The sequence below is a fragment of the Sebastes fasciatus genome, chromosome 11 (assembly GCF_043250625.1).
Source record: "Sebastes fasciatus isolate fSebFas1 chromosome 11, fSebFas1.pri, whole genome shotgun sequence".
Lineage (NCBI taxonomy): Eukaryota > Metazoa > Chordata > Actinopteri > Perciformes > Sebastidae > Sebastes > Sebastes fasciatus.
The window spans coordinates 12,214,545-12,242,250 of NC_133805.1; the positions used below are offsets into that span (position 1 = coordinate 12,214,545).

The 27,706-nt window shown below is 41.6% G+C and overlaps 2 protein-coding genes across 6 annotated transcripts in view; one reads left to right on the top strand and one right to left on the bottom strand.

Annotated features, from left to right (window-relative positions):
* tbl1xr1b (TBL1X/Y related 1b) lies at positions 1–27,375 on the top strand. Of its 5 annotated transcripts, none has more exons than XM_074650685.1 (16): positions 1–213; positions 3,901–3,967; positions 9,637–9,740; positions 9,922–10,067; positions 10,232–10,451; positions 11,496–11,628; positions 15,461–15,602; positions 16,144–16,207; positions 16,294–16,391; positions 18,019–18,079; positions 18,417–18,538; positions 18,866–18,940; positions 19,089–19,216; positions 21,095–21,260; positions 21,390–21,491; positions 24,632–27,375. In XM_074650685.1, exons 3-16 carry the CDS (start codon positions 9,683–9,685, stop codon positions 24,656–24,658), a joined length of 1,542 nt encoding a protein of 513 aa, XP_074506786.1. In that variant the 5' UTR covers positions 1–213; positions 3,901–3,967; positions 9,637–9,682; the 3' UTR covers positions 24,659–27,375. The 5 variants fall into 5 exon arrangements, with proteins under 5 accessions (XP_074506786.1, XP_074506784.1, XP_074506785.1 ...); XM_074650683.1 differs by having other exon boundaries at positions 1–202; XM_074650684.1 differs by lacking the exon at positions 1–213 and adding an exon at positions 1,967–2,182.
* The window catches only part of LOC141776868 (phosphatidylinositol 4,5-bisphosphate 3-kinase catalytic subunit alpha isoform), a 172,516-nt gene that overhangs the window by 30,109 nt on the left and 114,701 nt on the right, over positions 1–27,706 (bottom strand). The gene's annotated exons all lie outside the window — the stretch shown is intronic.

The window sequence follows — 27,706 nt, forward strand, 5'->3', positions numbered from 1 at the left end:
GTTGTTATGACTGGTGCTTGGCTGCGGGACAAAACCTCCACAGAGGAGGCCTCGGCGTTTTTCTCCCCCTTCTTCTATTCCATCTCATTGGTCGGTTTCAACGAGAGGAAATGTGGCTCCATTTTGCTGTGAACCTGTCAAACGGACTAATTTAATCAACGCTTGAGGGCGGCTTCTTTCAGCCTACTAGCAAAACCACGAGGTAAAAAATAGGTTAGTCTGCCTCGATATAAGCATTTATATCCTAGTGATGCATGGTAGAAATAACGCTGTATATATATAGATGTATTAGCTGGCGTTTCTTACACATTGTGGTGTTTTAATCGAGGGGAAACGGTGAATACACTGCGGGTAACCATTCATTACATTGAGCTTTAAGCCGAGTGGCGCTTTGAAATATAACAGTTAGTTACAGGCAGTAGTGATGGGAATTCCGGCTCTTTTTAGTGAGCCAGATCATTTGGCTCAGCTCACCAAAGAAGAGCCGGCTCTTTCGGCTCCCTAACAGCTCTTCGTTTTTACCACTTCTGCCTTTTTATAATTCAGCCAAATTTAGCTTTAGCTGTTTTGATTTATGATTAGTATGTTTGCACATATATCACTTACCAGAAACTGTTTTTAAAGCTAGTCACACGTCAAAGACAATTTTTTGGAACAGTAATGCAAACAGCAATTTACTATGGACATAAATGCACTTTTCTCTGCTGCTAAACACGACTGCAAATTGTATGTAATTGTGTCGGAAACGTTGATTTATTTTATTCTTTTATAGTTATTTTTAGGTATGTTAATTTTAATACTTATTTATTCTATCCTTTTTAATGCACTGACGGGAGCTGGGAGAAACAATATTTCGTTTCTTTCTGTGTATGCAAATACTCAGTGAAATGACAATTAAGTGAATCTTGAATCTCTTAATAAATTCAATATAATTATACTAAACCATATAATTTCAAAAATACCATAATTTTACATGCTGCTCCGTTTCCGACTGTCACTCATCTTGTCTGCTATTCGCACACCGCACTCCTCTCTCTCTTTTTCTCCTCCTCTCCCTCCTGCTCTGTACCTGTAGACTGTCAGCGCGCCGCGCACCCCCGCCACTCCCTGCTTGATGGTATGATCCTTGTCTGTTATCACCTGATTGGTCGCACGGACATCAATTAAACAACATTCAGTCATAGTCAGTGCATGGAGTGCCTGTGGCGTGGAAAAGATCGTCCCATCATTCTGCCTTGAATTAATTTAATTATTATTATTTTTTTTTTAAACGGCTCTCGGACGGGAGCCGGCTCTTATGGTACGTGTCCACAGGGGCGTTTTTACCGCGAGGGGACGCGGCGCTTCCCAACATTGGACGCTTGGTGGGCTGTCACTAGATTCCCACCTGATTGGACGAACGCTTTCCCTCCGTGGGCTGATGCTCCCAGCTTTCAAACCGGAAACAGTATGGAGGCTCGTTTGGAAACTTTCTTCTCTTATTTCACGAAAATAGTTCACCGAAATGTGTTTCTGAAAACATTTAAGGCGAGAAAGAAGCCATGCAGTTGCTGAATCTGTCTTTATTTTGGATCAACAACGTTTAGTTTAAAAGATTCTTGGGAGTTTCGAGAGGCGGCGAGTCGCGTCGGACGCCCGTGATTTGCATAAAGTAGACAAGACCTCAATTTTATGCAAAATGAGAAGCGGGCGTCGTGACGCTCCGTTTCTCGAATCGCGACGCCCCGCTACCACAATGCATTGCGCGGCTGCTTACATAGACAGTGAATGGAATGAACGGAAGCGTTGGAAAGCACGGATCCTGTGAACACGTTCCATCAGCCACAGTCAGTGCATGGACTGCCCGTGGCACGGAGAAGATCATCCTATCATTCTGTCTTGAATTAATTTAAAAGAGCCGGCTCTTTGACCCTACTCGTTTGCGACCGCCACACCACTAACAGGCAGGCTCATTTGTGCATGTCGGGTCACTCCACTGTGTCTTGTGTCTGAAGCCGTTAGCCTGGTTCTTTACCGCCTGGCTCTGCTCTCTACTTTAAATATATATTATAACATATCGATACAGTTTAATACATTAACGTTAACGAACCAATCGATTAAAAGAGATATAACATGGTCTGACTTTGAACACAAGAGCTGTGGAAGATATCGTCCATTGAAAAAAAGGTTTTTATCCAAGTAGGTACGAGATTATAGTCGTTAGCTTAGCATTAGCATGCTAGTGTTAGCATGCTAGTGTTAGCCACCTAGCTAGCGTGTTAGCAGGGTTTAAGAGCGATCAACTCTCTCGTCAGAAAATGCCTTTTTAAAAGAATTATTGGGGGTTAATTGTAATATTAAATTAACTCAACACAACGCTAATATATATATCTATTCACTGTTGGTGACCTGCATCAAATAAACGTAAATGCTAGCCCGTTGCAGCCGCCGCCAATGCAACACTAATGCTAACATGCTAACTAGCATGCTCACGTCAGTGCAGATGGCGTTAAAATGGGGGTTGTAAATAAACCGGTAATTACAGTAGATAACGAGGTACAAAAGGAGGAGGAGACGCAAGTAAACCGTGTTTATAATTACCGAGAATGCTATGCTGATAAAGCCTTTCTCATTCCTCCTGTACAGCCACTTAGTGACCCGTGTCATGCGGTACAATAGTCAGCTCTAGCATTACATTACAGTACAATAACCGCAGCTCAATGATTGATTATAGATACAGTGCTGCACTATAGTTCAGCTTTCCACCGACAAGAAGGAGGGGCATTTGATTCAGGCTCATTATTGCAGTAATAAAATACATTTTTAAGTCATTCATTGGCACAATAACTGGCTGCTTCAAACAAGCACTGTCGGGTTAACGTAACGTTACACACACTGTAGTTTATTCAGCCCATTCAGTCGCCACCATGTGTGGGGGATGGGCAATGTATTTCCTGCAAGTAGCTCTTGCCCCATGCTATCTTTGCTAATTTCAGCTACCCGGCAGATTAGCATAGACTTAACTTGCATGCATTTAACTTGCACGAAATCAGTCCGATCAGCTGAGTCAGTCACTACTTTAAACAAAATGTGAATTGCAGCATTTGGACGTAGATAACTTGCATACAAAATTGACTAAAACACAACAGTCCCTGGCCCCAGTTGGTGATCCAGTACCAGAAGTGAGATGTTGGGTTACTATGGAAGGCGGCACACATCTAAAAAATGTGTCTATATCAATTACTAATGACATGTCTTGTTTAATTGACTCTATACAATACATAAGAATCATTTAATTGCTGTCATTCAGGTATAGTTACACCATGCATTGCACAAATATTCCACAGGCTGTTTTGGCTTTTTTACATTGCTGACCCAGTTTCTTTCATTGTTTGGTGACACGCCCCTTTGTTCATAACACCTTCCTCTGGCTGCCTTTTCACCCACTCACTGACACGCTGCTGCTAAAATGTCCATTCTAATTAAGGTAATTTGTCACAGCACAGATAAAAGAAACACCATCTTCTGTGGATATTTGGCAGGGCCTATATGGTTCTTTTGCTGCTTAACCAAGATTTAAATAGGCTATATATATATATACAAAAAGTGTTACTCAGGTATTACTTTGAAAGTCGAGCAGATTACTAAACTGGGGAGATGGTCTGAAGTGTAAACAGCATGCTAAGGAGACTTTTGAAGGAAATGAGTGTTTGTTTTTAGACAAATTATTGATCGTAGTACCGTAATTAAAGATGTAGTTGTACACAATATTGAAAGAAAATCTTAACATGTTGACTGCAAGGGATTTCACACTGGAGAAACAGTGCAATCTATGATCCAGATATGATGCCCACTCCTGATTCTTAAGTATAATTCAGGAGTTGGAAGAGGTTCATTCAATTTCCTTTCTTTACCTCTCAGGGGCTGAATGTTCTTGCTGAGGACAACGGAGCCATGATGCGCATCTGAAGACCTCTTGATCACATGGGTAATATATCTCACTGTTTGATGTCACACCTGTATTGTTTTTTTCCTCACCTGTAGATTTTGTTGTGCCTCTTTCTATGGCTGGACACTTATGTTGCTGTCTGGAAGATCACATTTCTATAGAAAAGTGTCAGGAGTCATATAGAGAAGAGGGTGGCTTTAACTTAGCTTCGTATCCAACTAGTTGGAGAAGGGGTACGGGAACGACTCAGTCAAGACCAACGAGTTTGTATTAGGCATGTCCCAAAAGAAAGCACTGGAGCAAGAATAAGTTGTTTAACGTGTCTGTTAAACAAATTATGCCTAGTCAAATTTTCACCTTACACCACCTATAATAACCCAGTTGTCTACATAGCTGTTGCAGTTATCAAGAGCGTCAATAGGTTACCACTAGAATTGTTCTCTTGCATGTAAATGTAATTCCTTGTTGTTTCAGCAACAAGCTGAGGTTACATGTAGCGGGAGTGGTTGTTTTGGCTTTGGTTAAAAGAGAATGAGCTCTTGGTCAGAATATATCCTACTAGAACACGGATTGAGACAGACCGAAACTTATTGATAAAGGCTGCAAAGCACTAGTGGTATTTAATTGTTGTTTTGAGATCATAAGGTTGGTCCGAGTCAATTTATAAATGTGGTGGTTTGATGGAGTGAGGCAAATGGTTCAGTATACTTTGGTTTTCTGTTGAAATTTGTGTCATGCCGGACAACATAGATGTGCAATTATGGAAGCCGTAATTCTAAAACAATGGCTTTGAACTAGATGTATGTTGGTTAGGAGTGTGCAGTAATTTATTTCAAAAACATGAACTTCAATTTCAAGAATTTCAAGAACATGTATGTTTTCTATGATCGTAGGTCCACAGTGCGCAATTGTCTTGGGTGGACTTTTTTTATGGTTACCATGATTAGTCAACATAATCGATAGTGTGAACGCTGAAAATGCGTTTTCAACATCAATATTTTAAACTGAGGCATGTTTTTTTTTTTTTTATCTTTTGTCCTTGTAGCTGCTAAATACACTCATAAAGTTACCTGCCTGCTACCTTAGAAATTACATTAAATAAGTGTTTTCAACCGGCTCTGTGTGCTGCACTGCAGTGTGGGCAGTAGCCTCCATGCAAATGAACGGCAACCGTTCTGCCTCCATGCCACAGCACTCGGAGCTCGCCCCGCTCACCCGCTCAGAACAAATCTGCAAAGTCCGCGGACCACCAAAAGTCAGCGCTTATTAGGGGTGTCAGGATTTTGATTACAGAGTGTATCCAAAGCTTTGCCTCCGCCTTTGTGACACCCATGGGTGACAAACAGCGATCAGAAGAGAGGAGAGAAACATGCACAACAGTAAATGACAAGAAAACCATATTTTTGTAGATTACGGCACACTCGTTATGCACTGCAGAAGGATTTCTGTTTTGTTACTGTAATGATTAAGCCCTGAAGTAGGTCACACAGATACTGATATTGAAAAGGTACAGCTTTTTATATTGTAGACTGTTGTAGTGTAATTTTTGAAACACTTTCTAAATAAAAAGGGGGTTCAGTTCTCTTTTTAAAGAACAATTTGAAGGTGTAAACAACAGTTGTCAGGGCATAAAACCAATGATCTGTTGATCCTTACGAATCAAGACACCATAGTCTAACAATGGCATGTTTAAATTGAAATTCAAATCGTGACCTTAAAATTGAAAATGTAATCGTGGATTTGGAGCATTGTGACATGCCTAGCGCTTATGATGAGGCCAACACACTGGCCCTGCCGGTGTGTTTTGGCGATTTAATGCTGCCTTGCTACCGTAGCGTGATATTGATTACAAACAGGGGTGAGTGTACCGTAAGAATATGGGGAGCATATTGTGATACTCTATTATAATATCTTAATTCAAGATTTCAGGGGTAGCGTATTTCAATAGCCCAATGTCCCCTATCAAATAATTTCCCCACTACAGAATCACTTTATATTGCACCACTTCTCAATCCATACTGTAAGAATATGGGGAGCATATTTTTTGCATGTCCGGATCCGCAAGTAGCACATGTCGATAGCACATAAACCTACGGTTTCGCATTTTAATATGTAAACCGTTGCTTACATTTTGTCTTGTGCCTATTATACAATGACATACAGTTTATGTATGATTTACTATTTATTTATTTTTTTATTTTTTTATTTATTTATGTATTTATTTATTTAATATTGACAGATTGACTTAATGTGAAATTCACCAGATGTAGGGCTGTCCCGAATACCATTTTTTGGGCTTCGAAGCTTCGGTGAGAAATATTCGAAGGTATTCGAAGCTCCGCGGAGCAGCGCGTCTGTCTGTCTCCATCTACCCCGTTTCAGTGCCCGGGGCAGTGCCGCTGCCGCACTACCGTACACACACGCACCTCTACACATAACAGACAGCGATATCTGTCTGAGAATAACTAATAATAATTAATGTTGAATATGACTAATGTGGGATTATTCCTTATTTCATGGGCTATTTTGGGATTTATACATTATTATTACATACTTATGTATAAAAATTTAAAAACGAAGCATTCGAATAGTGATTTGGAGATCGAATACCATGGCAACAGCCCTAACCGAAAGGTGGCTTTTATTTTGATGTCAGTTCTTACATGCTCTTACTGTAATGCCTAGGATAAAGGTACAGCAAAACAACTTGGGGGCTAGTTTGACGTCTTTTTCGAAGTGAAGGCTGGCATCTTTCATTACAGTTTCCAAACTCAACACATAAACTTGCTTTGGTGTTACACTTCTTTCGCTCTCTCCAGGCTCTTTCCCTGTTCCCTGCTTCCCTCCAGATTCAAAAACACAAGCCTCATACATCACACACACTCGCCCATTCTATTTGTGTGAGAGAGAGAGAGCAATAGGAGAGACCTAGAGTAATGAAACGTCAAAGAGCGGCTCATGCCGGGGGATTAAATAAATTGTGTGACAATTTGTAGGCTACTCGATGTTTACTGCGTCCCACGTAGAACAAGCCACAATACATTGAGTATATTCAATATATTCCCCACCCATAATTTGTATGTTGTTTTTTTACACCTGTTTGGTCTATTAAGAAAATATTTGGAGGTCCGGTGATCAGTATGACTCGTTGATAGTCTAATACCAGTTTTAAGGTGCTGGCTGAAAGGGAGACAGCAACGCAGAATGTGGCATAGATACCAACCAGAACAGTCATTTATAATTTATAAGATTCACTGCCCTGCCAAATGATTTTTTTAAGTTTTTAATCTCAAAATTCCTGTGATGAATTGCATGCTCAATCACATATTGAAGTGTACTTGATACTCTGTTAAACACCATTCAAATGTATTCACTAATGCTCATCAGTGACAGAGAGAATCTTGCTGCTGGAAAAGTAAACTTGAAGTTAATACATTTTCTAACCAATTTCAAATCAAATTTGATAAATACTTTGAGTTTTGCCACTTAAACAAGATTGCACCAACCTCTGTTAGTGATCTCTACAAGAGATCACTAACAAGATCTCTACAAGAGATGCAGACTCACTCAATGCGAGGCCTACGTTGGCACAGTTCAAATGTAGTCTGGGCTTCTGGTAATGTGAGACCAATGTCAATGAGTTTACTATCTTTAAAGCTCTCCATTCTAGCTGCTTGAGCCAATCTTAGTTTGACATGCCGCTACTCCATAGCCCTGAATCTTTGGGAGTTATAATTCAGAACTACTGAGTTGATCAGCTTTCAAATGTTATAGCATAGACTTGAAAGTCAACTGAGCAATTCTGACAACAATTTGTTTGTTTAGGCCCAACTTCTACTTTGCTAGTTGCTTATCAGGATGTCTTGTGCTCTCTTACCACATCTACAACTGAATTTGTTGTGATGTTAAACGATTCAGTCAGGTGAGGATATGTCATTTTCATGTGTAACTCGTGTGTCTAGTTAGCAGCTTAGAAGCAAAATGATAATAGGCTGTGATATGTTTGTACTCTTGATCAATGCTGAAGTTCATAAAAGAGTCAAATATTAGACATTATGTCAGCCAGATGAATTGGTCGACCTATTCTTGTAAGGGAGCTCTGACCCCGTTCACTGCTCCTGTGTCATTTGCATGGTGATGACATTTGCCGGCCCTTTCAAAACAGGCTAGTGTCAGATATGCAAGAGTGATTTCTCAGCATGCTTGTAGTGCACAACAACAAAGCTGGCCCTTAAACTAAATGTAATGGAAAAACACAACTCACTGTAAGAGCATGAGTACAGTACTGGTGCAGTGCTAAAACGTACATTTGGTTGGAGTTGTGTTTCATGCAGTGGGCAACTCCAGTGTCTGAAAAGTGAAGCCAATGAGGAAGTGCCTTAAATTTGCATTCTATCGAATAGCCAGCAGGGGGCGACTCCTCCGGTTGCACAAAGAAGTCTAATTGTATAGAAGTCTATGAGAAAATGAGCCTACTTCTCACTTGATTTATTACCTCAGTTAACATTGTAAACCAGAGTTTATGGTCTCAATCACTAGTTTAAAGTCTTCTTCAATACAGCATGATGTTCATTAAGTAAATTATGGTCCCATTTAGAGTCAAAAAGACCATAAAGCAGGGAATGCTTTAGGGTGTGGTTACATTGTGATTGACAGGTCGCTACTATGGCATTGTCCAAAAAACAAGATGGTGACAGCCATAGTGTCGAACTCGAGGCTTCAAAACAGCAGTCCACAAACCAATGGGTGACGTCATGGTGACTACATCCGATTCTTATATACAGTCTATGGTTTTATGTAGAAAGATTGTTGGCATTTATTGTTGTTGTCATCCATAACAGAAGTTAACAGAGTTCTAGTGTTGGTGCTTTGGCGTGAGAAACACCAGCCACCAGGACTTTCTGACCACCTTGTTAGGGATAGCTGAAGGGCTTATACTAGATTCCAGGCCTCTTGGTTCAGTTGGTCTTGGACCTCAGCCTCTGGGATGCGGCAGGAGACATGTTGACTTTTTCAGCGGGCTGGCATGATGGAAACAGTAGATGTTCTGTCCGCTGTCCAGACCCGTTGTTTATTTCCACAGTCCCATTTAAACAGTGCGGGTTCTGCATGAATAAATACGAACCCGGACGCAAGCACTGTAGGATCTGTTACTGCTGAGGCTTAAAGCCCATCTATTCCAGACATTTTAGTCCAAAATACCCAGCCCGCCTCATGAAGGCGGCTGGTAATTATTTCCAGTTGTAGGTTAATGAATGGAAACTGGTGCCCTGCCTAGAGCCAGGAGGCTTCTGCAGCCAACAAAAACTAGAGAGGAACGAAACATCTTGATGTATCAAATGGCAGATCACAGCTTGCATTTGCCTGCTTCTCTGTTTGGAAGTTGCAAGATCTAGGTCAAGCAAGGTGATGTTTTTAACCTCTTCCTCTTCTCAGTTTTCATGGTGCGTGCCAGTTCGGTAGTGAGCTACGTAGTTAGCTCGTAGTGTAACACCATCCTTGTTGTGTGTGTGTGTGTGAGTGTGTGCGTGTGTGACGGCTCTTTTACCTTTGGCTCAGTGCCCCTGCATGTCACCTTACTGTTAACTATCATCACCCAACACTTGAGTGATGAAGATTACTTCGAAGATACTGCTAAAACCTCCTTTCAGCTCAGTTCTATGATGTGTCATACCACCAACTCTCTGCTCTGCGGTTTACTTTTACAGGCTCCTATCCTGTGCTGACCGAATGGTTTAATCACCAGGACTAAAAATGAGCATAAGCAGTGATGAAGTAAATTTCCTGGTTTACAGATACTTGCAAGAGTCAGGTAAGTCTTGCATTTTTTGTTAGGTAAATATCTCTTTGAATGCAGTCATATTTGCTTTGAATTGCAGTAGTTGTCCTACTTTTAAATATTTCAAATGTAATATTATACACTGCTGCTCTTGACTCACTACAATTGAACTTTAACTCCATCCTACCTTCCAAATTATCCATGCCTCCTCCAGGCTTCTCCCACTCAGCATTCACCTTTGGCATAGAGAGCCACATCAGCCAGTCCAACATCAATGGAGCCCTGGTGCCCCCTGCTGCCCTCATCTCCATCATCCAGAAGGGCCTGCAGTATGTGGAGGCTGAAGTCAGCATCAATGAGGTCAGGCTCCATCTTTAAACCTTCCACTACTAATTAGTGTAACCTTACAACATGCTGGCAAGAAGAGGCGCACTGTCAGTTTGTCTGTTGGTGTCTACATTGTTGTGAATTGGGTGGATGATCTGAAGGATAATATGAATAAATAAATTGTGTTGTGTCTGCAGGACGGGACCTTATTTGACGGGCGGCCCATTGAATCGCTATCCCTGATCGACGCTGTGATGCCAGATGTAGTCCAAACCAGGCAGCAGGCCTACAGGGACAAGCTGGCCCAGCAGCAGCAGCAGGCGGCAGGCAGTGGCTGCAGCACAGGGCCCCAGGGAAGCACCAAGAATGGAGAGGGTGCTGCCAACGGAGAGGAAAACGGATCCCACGCCTTAGCCAGTAAGCCAGCTCATGATTGTAAACAATCTCTGAATCAGCTCCTTCACAAACAGATGTGCTTTCTTGTGCTTGGGTTAAAAAAAAAAAATGGTTGAGCAAATTCCAGAAATGTTTTATGTTCTTATGCAGGATGTTATTGCTGCGTGAAATGCTTTGACATAATCAGATTAATGTTTATAAGATGCAGTGTAAGCTGCTTGGCGTTTTGTGTAAATCTCTGTGGCTTGCTTGGTATTACTTAAAGCTACTCTAGTGTTTTCCTCACACCAGCACATGTGTTTGCTTGTGGTTTTATCCTTCCTGTGTAGCCCCGTCTCCATGTTTTTTGACTCACCTATTCCTAGCACACAATTGTTTGTTTGTTTTAGCGTAAAAAGGAAACATGTGGTCTCTTTGTTTTCCCCTCAAAACCTCCTCCCTTTCCCAATGCGTTTTAATCACAATAACACACCAGGCCTCAGAATCAAATTATAGAGTGCTACTGAGGGGTACACTCAGATTCCTACGGGCTAAAGACAAGTCCAACATTAGCTTACTCACTTACAATGTCTTACGTGGGCTCGATGACTTGAATTTTGCACAGTGCCTACTTTTGGACAAGCTGTGGTTTGGTACAAACACTCATGGCTATTCAACAACAAGCACAGCCTGCTCTTTAATTCCGCAGCTGTCAGCTGTTCAGGCTGGTGTTCACTCAGCGCAGCGCCGTTTACTTGAGCTTTGTCGAGAAACAGTGGCGTCGCCATTCTGTTTGAATTAACAGGATCAGACGATGATGTACATGGGCACTGCTGTGGGACTGGTCTAGTTCGTAGGGAATTAGATGATGTCAGACTGTCTTTATGAGCCACCCAAATAAATCCTTTGTGTGGGGAAACACTGGCTATTCATTTAAAAAATAATAGGCTATTTTACTTGAAGCGGTGATTCATCACATCTTGTTTTTACTCTTGCGTCCTCCTTACCTTCAGAATAGGACAGTAGCTAATGAATCCTGTTATGTAAACATTTTGTTAAAGGTGTTTTTCTCACTCCTTCCTGTAGATCACCACTCGGAGATGATGGAGGTGGACAGGGACGTGGAGATCCCCCAGAGTAAAGCCATGGTCTTGAGAGGCCACGAATCCGAAGTTTTTATCTGTGCCTGGAACCCAGTGAACGACCTCCTCGCTTCTGGGTCAGTATCTCCACATCATCCCTCGCTTCCCCATGGTTATTGCTGGTCATGCAGTGTCTGGAATATCAAGTGTCATTCATACTGGGATGAGTCAAGTCGAGTAATGCATTAGTGTGTTTAATACAAGTTAGTCACATTATTAGCAATTTAATTACATTTAATACAAATGCCTTTTTAATGATCATTCAACCATAATGATTTGAAAACATAGAAGCAATTGTTCCAGTTAGTCTTTCTGGTCCTGTTTGTGGCCAAGAGTAGGTTTACTTGTTCAACCTAAAAGGGCCTCTGTGATTTAAATCAAAATTTGTATGTCTTATTGGTCAGCTGGCTTATTATCATAACATTTCCAAATAGAGTTACTTAGTCTTGTTCAGGGAAACCTTGGGTGTGTGAGGAGAGTAAGCTTGTTTTCATAAGTACTTCCTCATTTATCACCACTAAACAAATCTTTGTTGACTTAAGTCATTGTTTTTCCAGTGTCATTATCCCATCCCAGATGAATCCACTCACGCTCACGCTGGATATGAGACGAGACAGATTTTCCAGTAACAACTAATGACTAGAAACTTATTGTCCACAAAGTACAACAGATGACTCAGCAGTTATTCGTCAGCCACGACTCTACTTATAGATCAGTCGACTAAGTGGGGTTAGCCTCAGAATTATGTCGGTTGTTGAGTACAGTATCTTGTATTCTTGTACACCAATTCGGTGCCACATGCCAAACCGAGAAGTTTGTTGTAGTTTCACCATCTTTAGCAGTCTGCGCTGTTTGTTTTTCGGCTTTAGTAAAACCAGACGGACAGCCTCAAGGGTAGGATTGGGTTCTGTTAACACTATGCACCTCTTAGCTGATTGGGCCAAACCGCAAACATTGCATTGCTCTGCTCACTATTCTCCTTTCATTTTGAGGGTCAAAGTAAGCAAAATGCGCAGCTTTGTTTGTCCCCAAGTCAAACAAATCCTCTCATTGAAACAACTATCTCCTTCGATGATGTCTTACGTTTACGTCTCCAGCCGTACTTCCCAGTATGTTTGTCAACATGGCTCAGGGGAGACCCCTACATTTCTGAGCAGTCACTCAGATGGAAAAGTACATGATGTGACAAGATGCACTAGCTGATCTGCCCTTTGCATGTCACTGTCTATCAGATCAAATAGCAGTAGATGGTCTGGATTAAATAATGAAATCCTGAAATAAGTTATCAAAGGGCAGGTCCATCTGCGCTCTCTCCCCTTTTTTTTCAATTTGAAACGCTTACTAAGCTCTTGCAAAAAGCGAGTAGGTAAAGTGACGTAGGTTACCAAAGTAAACTAATCAAAGCTTATCAATAAGGTAATGAATGCGAGCACTAGGTGAGTCAAAGTTAGCTGTGCGAAGTTTGGAAATAACTGAAAGACTTAGTTCGGATTTTTTGAAGTGGGGTTATATGCATACTCCCGCGATCTGCAAGGTAAAATTACTGCTTTTGTGAATGTAGTCTGGTGGCATTGAAGAGAGCTATATATAACGGCTTCAGTTCCCTGTCGGAAAGGGCTGTCTGACGGCGAGGTACAGCAGCTGTGGACGCAAGGAGCAGAAAAACGTATTTTAGCCACCTAAGTTACTCTATGTGACGTTAATACACTGACTATAAGGATGTGTATATATACTGTACACGTAGCAGCGTCATCATGCAGAAACCTACGTCAGGTCATGTGGGAAAGTTTTTAGAAGGGCTTGGGAAAATAGCATTTTGACACTAAAACATACATACTTCGACCATAATTTGAATACATAAGGAACACCACTGTGAAGCTACAGAATGATATAAAAACCACAAAAAAAATAAAAAATACTGGGCCCACCCTTTAACGTCTGAGAAATAAGTTTTAATTTGTGTGATAAATTTATCGCCCCTTCAACATCCCTCCCAGGATAAGCTTTGTCCAACTGTAAAATGGCCATTCTCTCAAGCCATAATTAACAGTTAAGTGTTAATCAATAGCATTCATTTCCTTCACAGCACATGGATCGTTTTAGCAGCCTGGGGCGGCTTTTTGTAATTGTTTTCAATGAGAGTGAAGCGTTTTGCGCGCTGCTTTTGCATTGCTCGCAGTTTTACAGGAGCATCCTGAACGCCTCGAATTAAATATAATTAGACTCAGAGTGATAAAGCGCCCAAAGTCTCAATGTGGTGACTTTTCTTGGATATATGACTACATGCCTATATGACTTTACCAACTGTAGTTACCATGATCTGAACAGAAAAGATCATGAGGCAAATTAGTGCGGTACTTGAGATTTTGAGTAAGTTGTTTTCATTAATTTAAACTGTACTATAAACTATTTGGGTAGCGTACAGTTCATGTTTGTGTTAAGGTAACGGTAGCACTAATTTGGTGGTTGCCTAGCATCAATATAAAATAAAAATATGCAGCAAAAAACGCTCCATCTGATAATGCTTTCAAACCCGAACCCTGCTCGAGCAATGACTTTCAGTAGGAATTGTTAAGATTTTAACGGCACTACGACTCTTACCGATACTGCTTATCGTTCTGGTACTTTAGCGGTTCTTTTTGTTATTTTTTAAGAGGAAATATTTAAAAAAATTAATAACAGAAATAACATTGCTTTATTTTGTCATATATACTGTACATAAATTAACATTCGAACAACAACTGCAACAGCATTGTTTTGAACAAATCACTGATAATGTGATAATTAAAATGCAAATGAATAAATAAACAACAATTTATAGTATAAGAAACGGTCATGTTTTGAACAAATCATTTAGAAGCTATAATGTGATGGTGAATGGGGCTGAAGGGATGAACTACGAGCTAGTCTGTCAAAAACCGGTGCATTTCTCCACAGACTTCACTATCATAATTTATCATATACAGCAGGCCTATTACCGCAAGAGGTTCCATTATATCATATTTTATTTTTATGATTTGGGGCATCTGAATCCGTTTACGAGTCAGACCCTCTGGAGGTGACGTCATTTCTCATTGATCAGCTGGAGGGGCACGCATCAGGCTCCAGTGTTTCCCATTAATACGTCCGCCAGAGTTTTCATAATGAACCGACAATATTTTTACACTTCTCGATGGGTGGGGTCAGCGGGCGCACAGTCTACCCAGGGATTCTACTCGGCGGGTGAATGACAACTGCTCGCCAAGTGTGGAAGGACCTCTCCTGTCGCATTTCCTCCGTGCAGTGCGCATCGCTCGCCTGAACCTTGCCGCACCTGTATGTGATGCACTTTGGCTAGATGTTTTGACAGATTACTCATGTTTCAACCCTTACAAGCAAAAGACTTGTTGCACTTTTGGCAACGAGGATTGTCTGCATTGACTCGACTGAAGTATAACCACACTCTGGACCGTTTTGTTCTCTCCGCCATTGTTGCTAAGAGCAGATTCTCAGGTCTCTGTTTGTCTGTGTGTCTGTGTGGGAGAGAGGCAGAGAGAACTGGTCCCACCCCTCGCACACAGACGACAGCCTGAGAGAAAGATCTCTCCTCTGGATCGGAAAATGCATCATTGACGAATTTTTTAATCTTATTACAAATTAGAAACAGAGTTTGTGAGATCAAAGGTGCAAGATAATATTCATGTAGCCTAAATAAATAGGCCATTTTCTTAATTTCTCCAATACCGATAGCAGAACCGTTAACGTCGGCGCTTATCGATACTCGTTTAGTACTGGTTTCGGTGCCCATCCCTAATGGTCAGTTTTATACCATTTTCAGTACTGATTTGACTGACAGTCAAAGCCATGTTACAGGCCTAATGGTAGATTGTCTGTCTCTGTGTGTGTCTGTGTCTGTATTGACTCTGGCAGGTCCGGGGACTCGACAGCACGGATCTGGAACCTGAGTGAGAACAGCACAGGCGGGTCCACCCAGCTGGTTCTGAGGCACTGCATACGGGAAGGGGGTCAGGACGTACCCAGCAACAAAGACGTCACCTCACTAGACTGGAATGTGAGTGTGTGTGTGTGTGTAGTTGAACAGTATGATTGTGTGCGTCTGTTCCACTGAGTGCAGTTTTGTGTAATCTAATCTAGTGGTGTGTGTGTGTGTGTGTGTGTGTGTGTGTGTGTGTGTGTGTGTGTGTGTGTGTGTGTGTGTGTGTGTGTGTGTGTGTGTGTGTGTGTGTGTGTGTGCGTGCGTGTGTGTGTGCGTGTGCGCGCATGCCTGTGACCACTACTTCTGCTAGAGGCATTCCTTCCAACCAGATATATGGGGGCGAGTCACTCCCATGAGGGAAAGGCTTTTTATGCTGCTCAGCTGCAAACTATTTTTTCCCTGAGTAGTAAAAGTCAATGCTCAATGCCAAATCAGCACTAATATTTTGTCTATCATTAACTACTTACTTCTTAATGTGTCTCATTAATAAACAAAGTGGAATATGCCTGTAAAATCAGGCCCAATTCTGCCCGAAACAGAGTATGCAAAAGAAACTGAAAAACATTGAATGCAACTGACTTTAAATTAATGAGCATTATTGCTCTCTTTCTTTCAGAGCGAGGGAACATTGTTAGCAACAGGCTCATATGACGGCTTCGCTAGAATATGGACAAAAGACGGTAAGATCATACATTTGCAAGGATGCACAGATGGTGAAATGTTTATGCTCTCTTTCTAAGCTGATTTTTGTTTTTGATATTTTCAGGTAATCTGGCCAGTACTTTGGGTCAACATAAAGGTCCTATATTTGCACTCAAGTGGAATAAGAAAGGAAACTTCATCCTCAGTGCTGGTGTAGACAAGGTAAGGCACATTGATGTAAGCTTTGGATTTTAGAGTTGAATAAATTCAATAAATGCTTTTGGGGTGGCCTTCTTGCAGAAATCTCCAAATGTCAAAAGTTTTTGATATCAAATCACAGCACGGCTTTTTCTATGGCGTTCCTCAAGGTCTTGGTGTCTTTATGTGGTATTTTGGAGGGATTATTGATCATTTTTATCAATTCTCGATTGGTAAAAAATTATTAAATTAATCACCAAATCTGTGTAACAAATGGTATCAACCCAAAAATTGCTGCAACAACTTATGAGACATAACTGAGCATGGAAATGACCATCATATACTTCGATCATAATCTTCTAAACCCTTATAAACTCACACAGATTTATGACAACTTGACACACAGTGCTGAGCTGCATCTCAGATTAAAGCTGAAGTAGACGAGATTAGAGCAAATATGATTTTAAAAAAACAGAGTTATTTTTATAAAACGGTCGCTATATCCTGACAGTAGTACATGAAACAGGTAACATGAAAAAAATCATGTGCCTCTGTGTCCTCCGGTGCTCCTAACGGCATCTGCAAGATTTCACAGACCGGAGTAAAACAAGCAGTAAGAGTTGACCTGAGATCTGCTGTCCATCTGCTGTCTATGAGAGCCGGCTGTCAATCACTCGCGAACTCCGACCAAATGGTCAAATTAGGGCGCGCTGATCAAATATGAATCAATAGTATGTTACGTTAATGCCTATTTCTCGCCTCAAATGTTTTCAGAATCATCTTGTAGTGTACGGTTTAGCTGTAAAATGAGAAAGTTTGTGACCCAGCAGCCATGTTGCGATGGATCGAAGGAACGCCAAGTACCAGTCACATGACCGGAGCACAGCCAATAGGAACGCTCTCTCTCTGAAATTACCTGTGATTAGGCCAAGTCTCCCGTCACGGGTCAGATTTTTTAAAGCCTGAAAACAGCCATGAGGAGGTGCAGAAATCTAGTTTTCTCTCAGAACACTTGAATTACAATATGCTGAAAGTTTATAATGGAATCTTTGCCAAAAATGTACTGCTACTTTAATGTTTAGGTTCCCAGCTTTCAGATGATGTACACCACTTCTATGTGACATATACTGTTGACCTCCCATCTCCCCCTAAAGACCCCATTGTTACCATTAGCTATGAAAAGGGAAATACACAAAATATGGACGGCATGAATGCAGACCACAGACAGGTCTGTTCAGATATTGTGTGCTGTCCTCAGCATGTCAGGGTCTGCTTACACTCTGACAGGCGATAGAGGTGCACCAAAAACTAGATAGACCTGCCCACATCCTGCCACAAAATGACAACAATGTATAGACATTGTTCAACATTGCCATCTAGTGTACAGAAGCATAATGGCATACACAGTGTCACCTTCAGCATTTATTTTAATGCTCAAGTGCTTGACGCCTTGGAGGCATAAAAAGGCGTGTGTGTGATATATTGACTTCCCGGTATATCTCCTTCACATTATTCAGGTCAACTGAGTGTCACTTGCTGCATTTTTTAAATAAGAACTCCTTTTCTATATTTTATGTGATGTTTTTATTGTTTTCCTAACATGAACGATACTGGTTTAGTATAAATAATGAAAATGTCCTCCTTCACACAGACCACAATTATTTGGGACGCCCACACGGGAGAGGCAAAACAACAATTTCCTTTCCACTCGGGTGAGTGACAGGAGTCAGCTGGATCGTTCCACATGACTTTTCATGCCAGTGTCTTTCTGTTTTTAGACAGATGTTACCTTTTGCTGAACTGCAGTTTTAGAGCCACATTCAACCCAACTTATCTTTACACATTTTGCACCGTAGCGCTGCGTTTGTTTGGTTCGTTGGAGTGTGACACGGAATCTGCAGAAAGCATGTTTTTCAACTATCCGCCCTTAGAGTATTGTTATAGTGTATTATCTGATCCAATGTGGCCATTATATTCATGTCATCTAGCTCTTCTTCTACATACCTGACTGCTGCAGCAGCTCTAATTTCTGTCTCTGCTTCCCAACAGCACCTGCTCTGGACGTAGACTGGCAAAGCAACAACACGTTTGCCTCCTGCAGCACAGACATGTGCATCCATGTGTGTAAGCTGGGTCAGGACAGACCTGTCAAGACCTTCCAGGGACACACGGTGAGACAAGACTCCTGTGTGAGCGTTGATTTCTCACAGGGACAGAAATGGAAACCCTCCGCTGGCCAAACACACTCCTCTTCCTAAAGCATTGTAGGATAGCTAATATGAATTCTGGCACTGACTCCCTGGAGCTTCTGATAGAATTTATTAATGCCCTCTTTCAGTGGAAAATCCTTCTCACAACTGTGACAAACTAGGACATCACTTATTGTGAGATAAATTGGCATAAAAATATTAATATATAAGTCTAAATTATTTCATGTATATCAGTCAAATTTGCTGTGTTACTGTTTTATTTTCTAATTATCATCTTACTCACTGCAGAATGAGGTCAACGCCATCAAGTGGGATCCCACTGGCAGCTTGCTGGCCTCCTGCTCAGACGACATGACATTGAAGGTCAGTCCACATAACATGCAGATGTCACTTTATGGCTAAGATGAGCACAAAAATGGTTCTTAAAATCAGACAAATTCCTGATTGAATGTGTCGATGAACATTGTGATAAAATCCATACCAACAGCTGGTTTCTCTTTCTCTGGCATAGATCTGGAGTATGAAGCAGGACACATGTGTCCATGACCTCCAGGCCCACAGTAAAGAAATCTACACCATCAAGTGGAGCCCCACAGGCCCCGGGACCAACAACCCCAGCGCCAACCTCATGCTTGCCAGGTGAGACCACAAATCAGTTGTGGTGTGGGGGGGGAAATGTATTCACCTATGTATCAGGATTTTATTTTTTTCCGATATTTGCTTCATTTGAGTCTATGCGGATGTAGAAGGAAATTACCGTTTTTTGTTGTAGTCTGACTAACGTGAAGTCATATCCGTTTCAAAAAGTAAAACGGAGCCGCAGCGAGGCAAAATGAGAAAGCAGAAAACTCCTCGGGCATACGACCTGCACCCTCACATTTTAAATCCAACGTGGTAAACACTACACATACAGTAAAGTATGGAAACACTTTGGGTTTCACACATTAACAGGACAAGCAGAGCTAGACATCACGGCTAAAGCTGTATGATAACTCTGTCATGGACAGGAAACGTTATCGTATTGCAGTAACGTGCAGTCAAGCCACCCGTCACTCTCATCTCCGTGGTCAAATCAGCCAAAGCTACAACTGTAGAGCACCCATATACTGACATTTATGTTAAATGCATTCAAACGTGGCTGATCGTGGATGATGATAAGAGAACGGAGCTGACGGGAGAGCTAGCGACAGACTTTGCAAAGTTAGCGGAAGTATACACCTGTTACTACGTCCGGTTTTCAAAATAAGGTGTTAACGAATGTTACTGTATATACAAAATACATATATGGAAATAAGATTAATTGGATTATATTCACCTGAAGTATAAAACATTATATGTCCCTTATAAATTAAATGCCTTTATTCTTTGATTTTTGGGTTGCTGGAAAGAAGAAAAAAAATCCTGAAAATGACTGATATATTTGACTTCAGGACATCACTGACTACATACATGCTGAAAATCAAACATTTTCACTTTATCAATTTAGATATTTTCCAAAGTAAAAGTCCCTAGAAGTGTATGATTTAACTTTTTCCCAGGGTCTAGTGTTAGTTAATAAAAATCGCAATAAATCATAAAATTGAATTGCAATAAATCACAATACATATCGAATCGGCACCTTAGTATTGTGATAGTATCGAATCAGGAGATAAATGTATTGTCCCAGCCCTACAAAGCAGCACCTGAACATCATCAGCAACGACCATATGCTACAGGGTAGTTTTGTATTATATATAGAGGTAAGATGACACAAATACTGTCCTATGTTCTTAAATCAGCAGTTTCTTTCTAAATACTGATATACTGTATTCTCTCACAATTATGAGGAGATACCAGGAGACTAACATAATCTAGATACATTTGTATTGCTGAATTTTTGATGACTGGTACTGATCGTAGCTCTCCCATTCCTTGATAGAACCTCATCATTAAAATATTTGACACTGACCTCAGTGCTGCTCATATAATATTCAGGTTTGACTTGCCATGATAAGTTTTACTTGGACTCTGATACTAACACCTGCAGAGCCAATTCTGGCGCCTCAGTTGCACTCAGTGACGTTTTTAGCTATTGGCTAGCTGTGACTGCCGTGAGTCATCACTCTGCCAGCTTTAATGCTTTTCAGATGCACCTGTGAGGAAATAACACTGGGTCAAGCAGATCAGAGTGGGCTTTCCACCTGAACAACTCTTAAATCCTAACGTGCCTGAGCAGAATTGACAAACTGCCAATGCCGTTGGAAAGACAGAAGTATCTCTCGGTGTCTCAAATTAAATGGCTATGTCATGTTGGCCTTTCAAGATGTTGTCTCAGATAGGGAGACAGTTGATATATAAGGTGGGAAAACACAATAGTCATGCATTGACTTGTGATTTATTAGGTTGTTTCCTTTTAATGCGAGCTGTCATGTCCAGTTGACATACTGTATCTCTCGGGTGTCATACATGGCGGTTCATTTTATTGCAACACAACTCTTGGACACTCAGCTCGCTCCTCTTCTCGCTCCCTCTCTCCAGCGCATCATTTGACTCCACGGTGCGTCTGTGGGACGTGGAGCGCGGGGTGTGTATCCACACACTGACCCGTCACCAGGAGCCCGTCTACAGCGTGGCCTTCAGCCCCGACGGCAGGCACCTCGCCAGCGGCTCCTTCGACAAGTGTGTCCACATCTGGAACACTCAGGTCTGGTTTCAAATTCTAACTACATACACACTAATAAACATTATAATTATACAACGGTGGCATAAATACATAGGAAGAAGATGAAGATGCTGCCTACCATTGCTAATGTGTGTATGTGTGTTTCTTCAGACGGGTGCTTTAGTCCACAGCTACCGGGGGACAGGAGGGATCTTCGAGGTGTGCTGGAATGCCACAGGGGACAAAGTAGGAGCCAGTGCGTCAGATGGATCGGTGAGTTGTTCTGCTCAAGCACTCCGTCACACGCATCATAATCACCACTGAAAGTAGCAGCCACTCACGCACACTTCGGCCTCTATGTATAACCTCCACACCAGACTACTGACCCAGGAAGTTTATGGGTCAGCCGTGTGTATTAAAGGTTTGACCCAGGTAAACTGACACCATTAAATGCCTCTGGTAAGAATCAGGGTTGACGCTGAGGTCAAACCTGGTTCTTACGACATGTGGCTCAAAGGACATGTGCATTCAGTCACATGAGATTGTTGACCAATGCAGGCAATAATAGTTTGTTTAGGAGTGGCGAACAAGGTCGTGCAGAAATTCTGACAAGAACATTTGAACACAGCTGTAACGATTCTGCATCGATGCAGTGACCATACTGCAACCAACCTCCCGAACATAATCGGGAGTTTGGTTTAATTTTAGCCCTGTCTTTACTGCGTTTTGCTGTCATATATACTGTGGCGCTAGTTTCTCTCCTCTCCTTCGATCTCCTTTGAGGACGGAGCTTTGCAAACACACTATCTGCGCAGAGCAGAGAGACGGCATTCAAACTCTCGGCAGTCCGCTTGATTGTTGCTCTCGTTACCAATATTAGCTGCTCCGTTTCAACAATGTTGGGCTGAAAAAACATACATGTAGGCTGAAATTCAACTGCAGTGCTCTGTTGGGAGATGCAGTGACTTAACGTTAAACCAAGTAAGAGTAGAAGAGATATAAGTAAGGAAAAGTCCGCTAACCGCTAAGATAATTAATGCAGTGTAAAATAAATGCTATAGGCATGCCCTGAAGTGCCCTGTCTTAGAGCTGCTGTGAAAACCTTATTTTTGTAGATTACAGCACACTTGTAATGCACTGCAGAAGGATTTATGTTTTGTTTTTATGTTCATGTACTAGGTGGGTCATACAGATACTGATATTGAAAAGATGCAGCTTTATTTAGAGCTGCTGTAGTCTGGTTTTTAAAAGCAATTGAGATCAGAATTATCTGACTGCTAATATTAATTGATGAAAAAGTAGCCACATGCAGCAATACAGAAAATTGAGGATGAGATGCATCGAGATGCATCGAGAATCGTTGTGCATGTGAATCGTAATCGAATTCTGAGGCCAGTGAAGATTCACAGACGGTATCAAACGCAGCCTTATAAACTGAATGAAAATGTAACGCACCAGTTCATGTTGCAGTGCCATTAGTCAACACTAGATAGAGCCATTAGTGTCTGAAAACAGAGTTACTGCTCACAAAATGAACCATCTATAGGTTGTTAATAACTAACAGCCTCTGATTAACACCATTAACAGTTGGAAAATATTCAGACCCTTTTTTTGTATTGGAGTCTTATTCTAATATAAGTAAAAACATTCATTTATATAATGCCGATAATCAAATGTAGTCATTTATTTTTGGGCTATCTTTCTACATGTTGATACGTAATGCTGGTCAAAGGTCAAGATCACTGTGACCTCAAGTCCATCCCATTATCAGGATATCAGGAATGTCTGGAGGGAATTTCATTACATTTGGCACAAACGTCCTCTTGGACTCGAGGATGAACTGATTAGAATTTGGTGGTCAAAGGTCACTGTGGCCTCACAAAACACATTTTTGGCCATAATGCAAGAATTCATATGCTAATTATGACAATTTCACACAAATGTCTAATAGGATAAAATGATGATGTGATGACATTTTGGACAGACATGGATGTAGACTGCAACTTGACTGGTTGGCAGAGGCATACAACCGAAAGGCAGTAATTCTATTTTTAAATATTTTTTTTGAAAGCCCAGACCCCCCACAGTGTCTGCTTAGAAAGTTTCTGGCCCTTGTACAAATGTAGTTGAGGACACCTGACCCAGGGGAAACGCTGAAGCATGTCCAAGCTCTAAGAAGGGTTTACAAGCTGGTGAAGCCAAATGCTCAAGAATGCTCCATAAAACCTTTGAGATGGAACTGGTTTGACGCGTTGACCCCGAGGAGTGTTTCACCAAACACAGCAGCCAGGCAACAAGGGGCGAGATCAGGGAGGTGACTGCAACGCTCCACCAGTCAGGTGTTTATGGTAGAGTAGCTAGACGGACGCTACTGCGGAGTTAAAGGGATATAACAGCCCATCTGGATTCCGGCCAAGTTACACAAACGGCAATCTTGGAGGCTTTGAATTATTTTATCTAATGCGGAAAAAAAATTATCTTTTGGCTTGAACGCCATGTGCTACCGTAAAAAAACAAGAGGTATTGCTCATTAAGGGTTAATCCAAACCTATTGTGTGTAGCCACACGTAACATTCATTGTATGAGACACAACATGAAAGACCTCAACAGGAAAGGAGAGTGGCTTCAGGCACAAGTTTGTCCTACTATTACTCCACTCAGAGGGTTCTGTCCAATTTCTGCACTTACAGACAAAACACAGCAGGTGTTAAGATTTTGGCTTGTTCGCACAATTGCTTCACAAGTCACAAAATATAAGTATGACCCTCCGCAATCTTTTATGATTGGTTTGTCTGCTTTGCCACACACAGTGTGGCTTTAGAGGTAGAGCGGATCGCCCACCAATCGGAAGGTTAGTGGTCAGTCCACATGTCCATCCGTGTGGATGAGAATTGCTCCCGAAGGCTGCGCCATCGGTGTGTGTGAATGAGTATTTAGATTGGATCCTGATGGGCAGGTTGGCACCTTGCATGGGTGCCTCTGCCATCAGTGTATGCATGTGTGTGTGAATGGGTGAATGCTGACATGTAGTGTAATGCGCTTTGAGTGGTCAAAAGACTAGAAAGGTGTTATATAAATCCAAGTCCATTCATCATTACCACATTTCCCACAACATGCTTGACCCAGCAATCTTCACAATAATGTTACACAGAACTATAGTAAGAATTTCACCTGGTCTAGAGGGGTTGAAATCACAAGATCAACTTTTCGTGATAGTTTAAATGTACATGTGACTTGCACTCAAAACGAAACGTGAATGAAACTGTGAAAGGGACTAAAATGTTAAGCTAGGGTTGTGAAATGAATCACTCTTTCCTGTCTGTGCCAGTAAGAGGCCTGACGTGGCAGAAACTGAAACTCTTGCGGCGGAGGAGTACCATTGTGTCTGACCGTTTCCCTTCCTGTTTTTCTAGGTTTGCGTATTAGACCTGAGGAAATGACACTCGTCAGGGGGAGCCATGGACCGACTACGAATGTGTACATAGCCAAAATGACTGACTGTCCCTGCCTGTCCGCCACACTGCTGTAGTCCCATCAGATGCCATGGCCCGACATTACAGCCAAATGGAGCGCTCCCCTCCCTCCCTCCCCCCCTGTCATATGTACACACAAGGACCACACCTTCGCCACATGCAGTTCTTCTGCACATGCGTCAGGCATCCATCAGGTCTGTATGGACACCTGTGCTGCTCTCACAGACCTGCGGGAAAAAACAGTTCTCTGTCATCACACAGTACAAACTCGTCGGACCCATCACACGCAAACCAAAACACCAGGACTCCTCTCGCTTTCCTCTTTTTATCCTTTGTACCACAATTCTAAAGATTTTTTGTTCTCTGTTGGTGTGTGCATATTGCATATGTCAGCATTTGGTGTCCTGTGGACAATTGTTGTTTTGAATTTGGATTTTACTGATATCTGTGGGTTTTATATTCCATGTGGGGTGGGAGAGAAGAGGGGTGGGGGTGGGGGGGTTGAGAGTTACTTGTCTTTTACAATGGGTGTTCAAAGATGTTCATTGGGAGATCCATTCATCCACTTCTCGGCAGTCTTTAAGGTTCAAAAATGCAGATGTATAGCTTAGTAGATGAAAATGGTTTATAATTTTGTCGACTATTTTTATCCAATAGGTTTGTTCCATTTTTGCCATTTTTTAACAAAGTATAAAGCAGTTAATCAAAGGCTGAGCTGTCCTTTGTTTTTGCAACTTTTATCCTCAGAAATGGTTTTCAGGTGTTCTCACGATTCATCAGGTTAATACAGAGCTCTAAAGAATTCAAAGCCTCTAGGCTGAAAGGTCATCCTTGTAGCTGTTAAACACCGCGTCGATCTCATGTTCTAACAGTGTGCTGGGCAGAAAAGACATCAACGCTGATGTGCAGTCGGCCTCAGGTTTCCGACACTGAGCTCATCCCGGATCTGTCTCGAGCTTACGAGCAGACGCCGGCTGCGCTTTTGTGTCAGTGGTGAGGTAACGTGGCACAGGAGTAGCTTGTTTTCTGGCGCCGGTGCAGCTTCTGCGATCTGTGGGGAGAGAGAGAGAAAGAGATACGGGAACACAGGCCCATAACCGCTCGCATCAATCCGACGTGAACAATTAATAGTCGTAATTGTTGTTGTTTCCTCAATTAATGGCTCGTCGCTAACTAATGCTGAATGATAATCAGACTAATTGTGTCCCCCTGCTTGGTCATTAAACATCAGGACATCATCTGGAGTATCACTTACCTGGCTCAAGTTCATATCACAGTTTGTCATGTTGAGCTTAAAAACATCCTGACTTTCACTCTTTAACATGTGCAACGTTCATGTCCAGCAAGTACACACTACAGTCCCTGCTTTAGTTTGTCATTGCCCATCATTTACACACACACACACACACACACACACACACACACACACACACACACACACACACACACACACACTCTCTGGAGACGGGCTGCGTTCAGGCCTATGCACGGATAGACGGCGCTTCTGTTTGTAGTGTTCAGAGTTCGGTCGTCTTGAGGCAAGTCTGTGCTTGTTGTTAAAAAGCAGACATATGACTTGATGTAACATGGTATCTGCATATAATATATATATATATATATATATTAAAAATATATATGTGCTATCACAGGGGACTCTTTTTGTATGCCACTCGTACGCTAAGGGTGGATTTTAAAGTTACTTTTTGAAGACGCTTGAAATACAGTACGTGATGTCGTTGTGCATCACCGAGGGGTCGTGACCATGAGGAATGGTTTTTTATAAAATACCATTAAACAGTCATAGAGAAATTTTAAAAAAAGAGCAGCCCTTCGAAGGGTGGTTTTTTTTCCTGCACTTTAGACTAAAAATGGAGAAACAGGGAGGTGTGTTTATTTAAGCCATCGTAGACACATCTAATTAAAATGCTCTTAAAAATGAATCGGAATTGGTGCAGAAAGTGTGCAGTGGGTAAAATAAGGGTGAATAGTGTCCTGTCTGCCTCCTCGGGGCACGTCAAAGTCAAACCAAGCCAACTTCATGGCATTCCAGGTCTCATCTCGCAGCCATAACTAACAGCTAACGGCTTGATACACACACGCACACGTCGTTGGACATTTCAGAGGTTTTGCTCAGAATGTTACTTGTTTTAAAACATTTTGTACTGAAGCTAAAGACTATTTTGAAGTTTGCTTTAACGCAGTCAGCAGTGGTTGGACTGTACCACAAAGACACTATTTCAAATGATGTCTATGACAGTGGAATGGTATTTTATAACGTTTTGTTTTTAGATGATGAAGCTTTTTACACTGCATTCGAGTGTGTTTGCTATCTTGTGTTCCTACCGAAAGTACTAACGTTAATTCTATCTTTGCTATGTCGGAGAGCCCTCGAAAGGTTTTGTACTTCTCAAAACTTTTGTAATTCTGATTTATTTGTAGCTACGTACACAAAAATGAACAAAAAAAAAATGTAAAATCTGGATTTAATTGTCGTTGTATTATAACACAGAACATGTAAATACCAATTTGCAGATTTCTTTTTGTTGTGTTGTCTTTGCCCTCACCTATGTTGTACTCTCTTTCTCTCTCACTCACATGGTTGCAGTCCGCAGCCTCCTGGTCTGACTGTTGTAATATCACTCAGATTTCAAGGTCTAGAATAAAATCTATTTTGATAATAATAACGTGTTTGCTTTTACTTTCCTCGCCGCCGCACTAACACCGTTTCTTTATTGAAGGAGTTCTTGAATACATGTGGGGGAAGTATACGCTTGTGTGATAGTAGCTCAACAACAAACCAAAATTCTAATTAAATTCAAAACAACCACCTCCTCTACTGTTACACCAAAAAGTTCATTTGAATAAAGGTGCTTTTCCAGAAGCAGCCTTTTTGAATGTCATTGAGATTATAAAGCACTTAAAACAGATGTTAGACGGGAGTTCGTCTTCTACTTGTCTTTTCTTCACATTTTCACCAGCTTCCTCACTTAACCTTTGCCATTACTGCTGTGTATA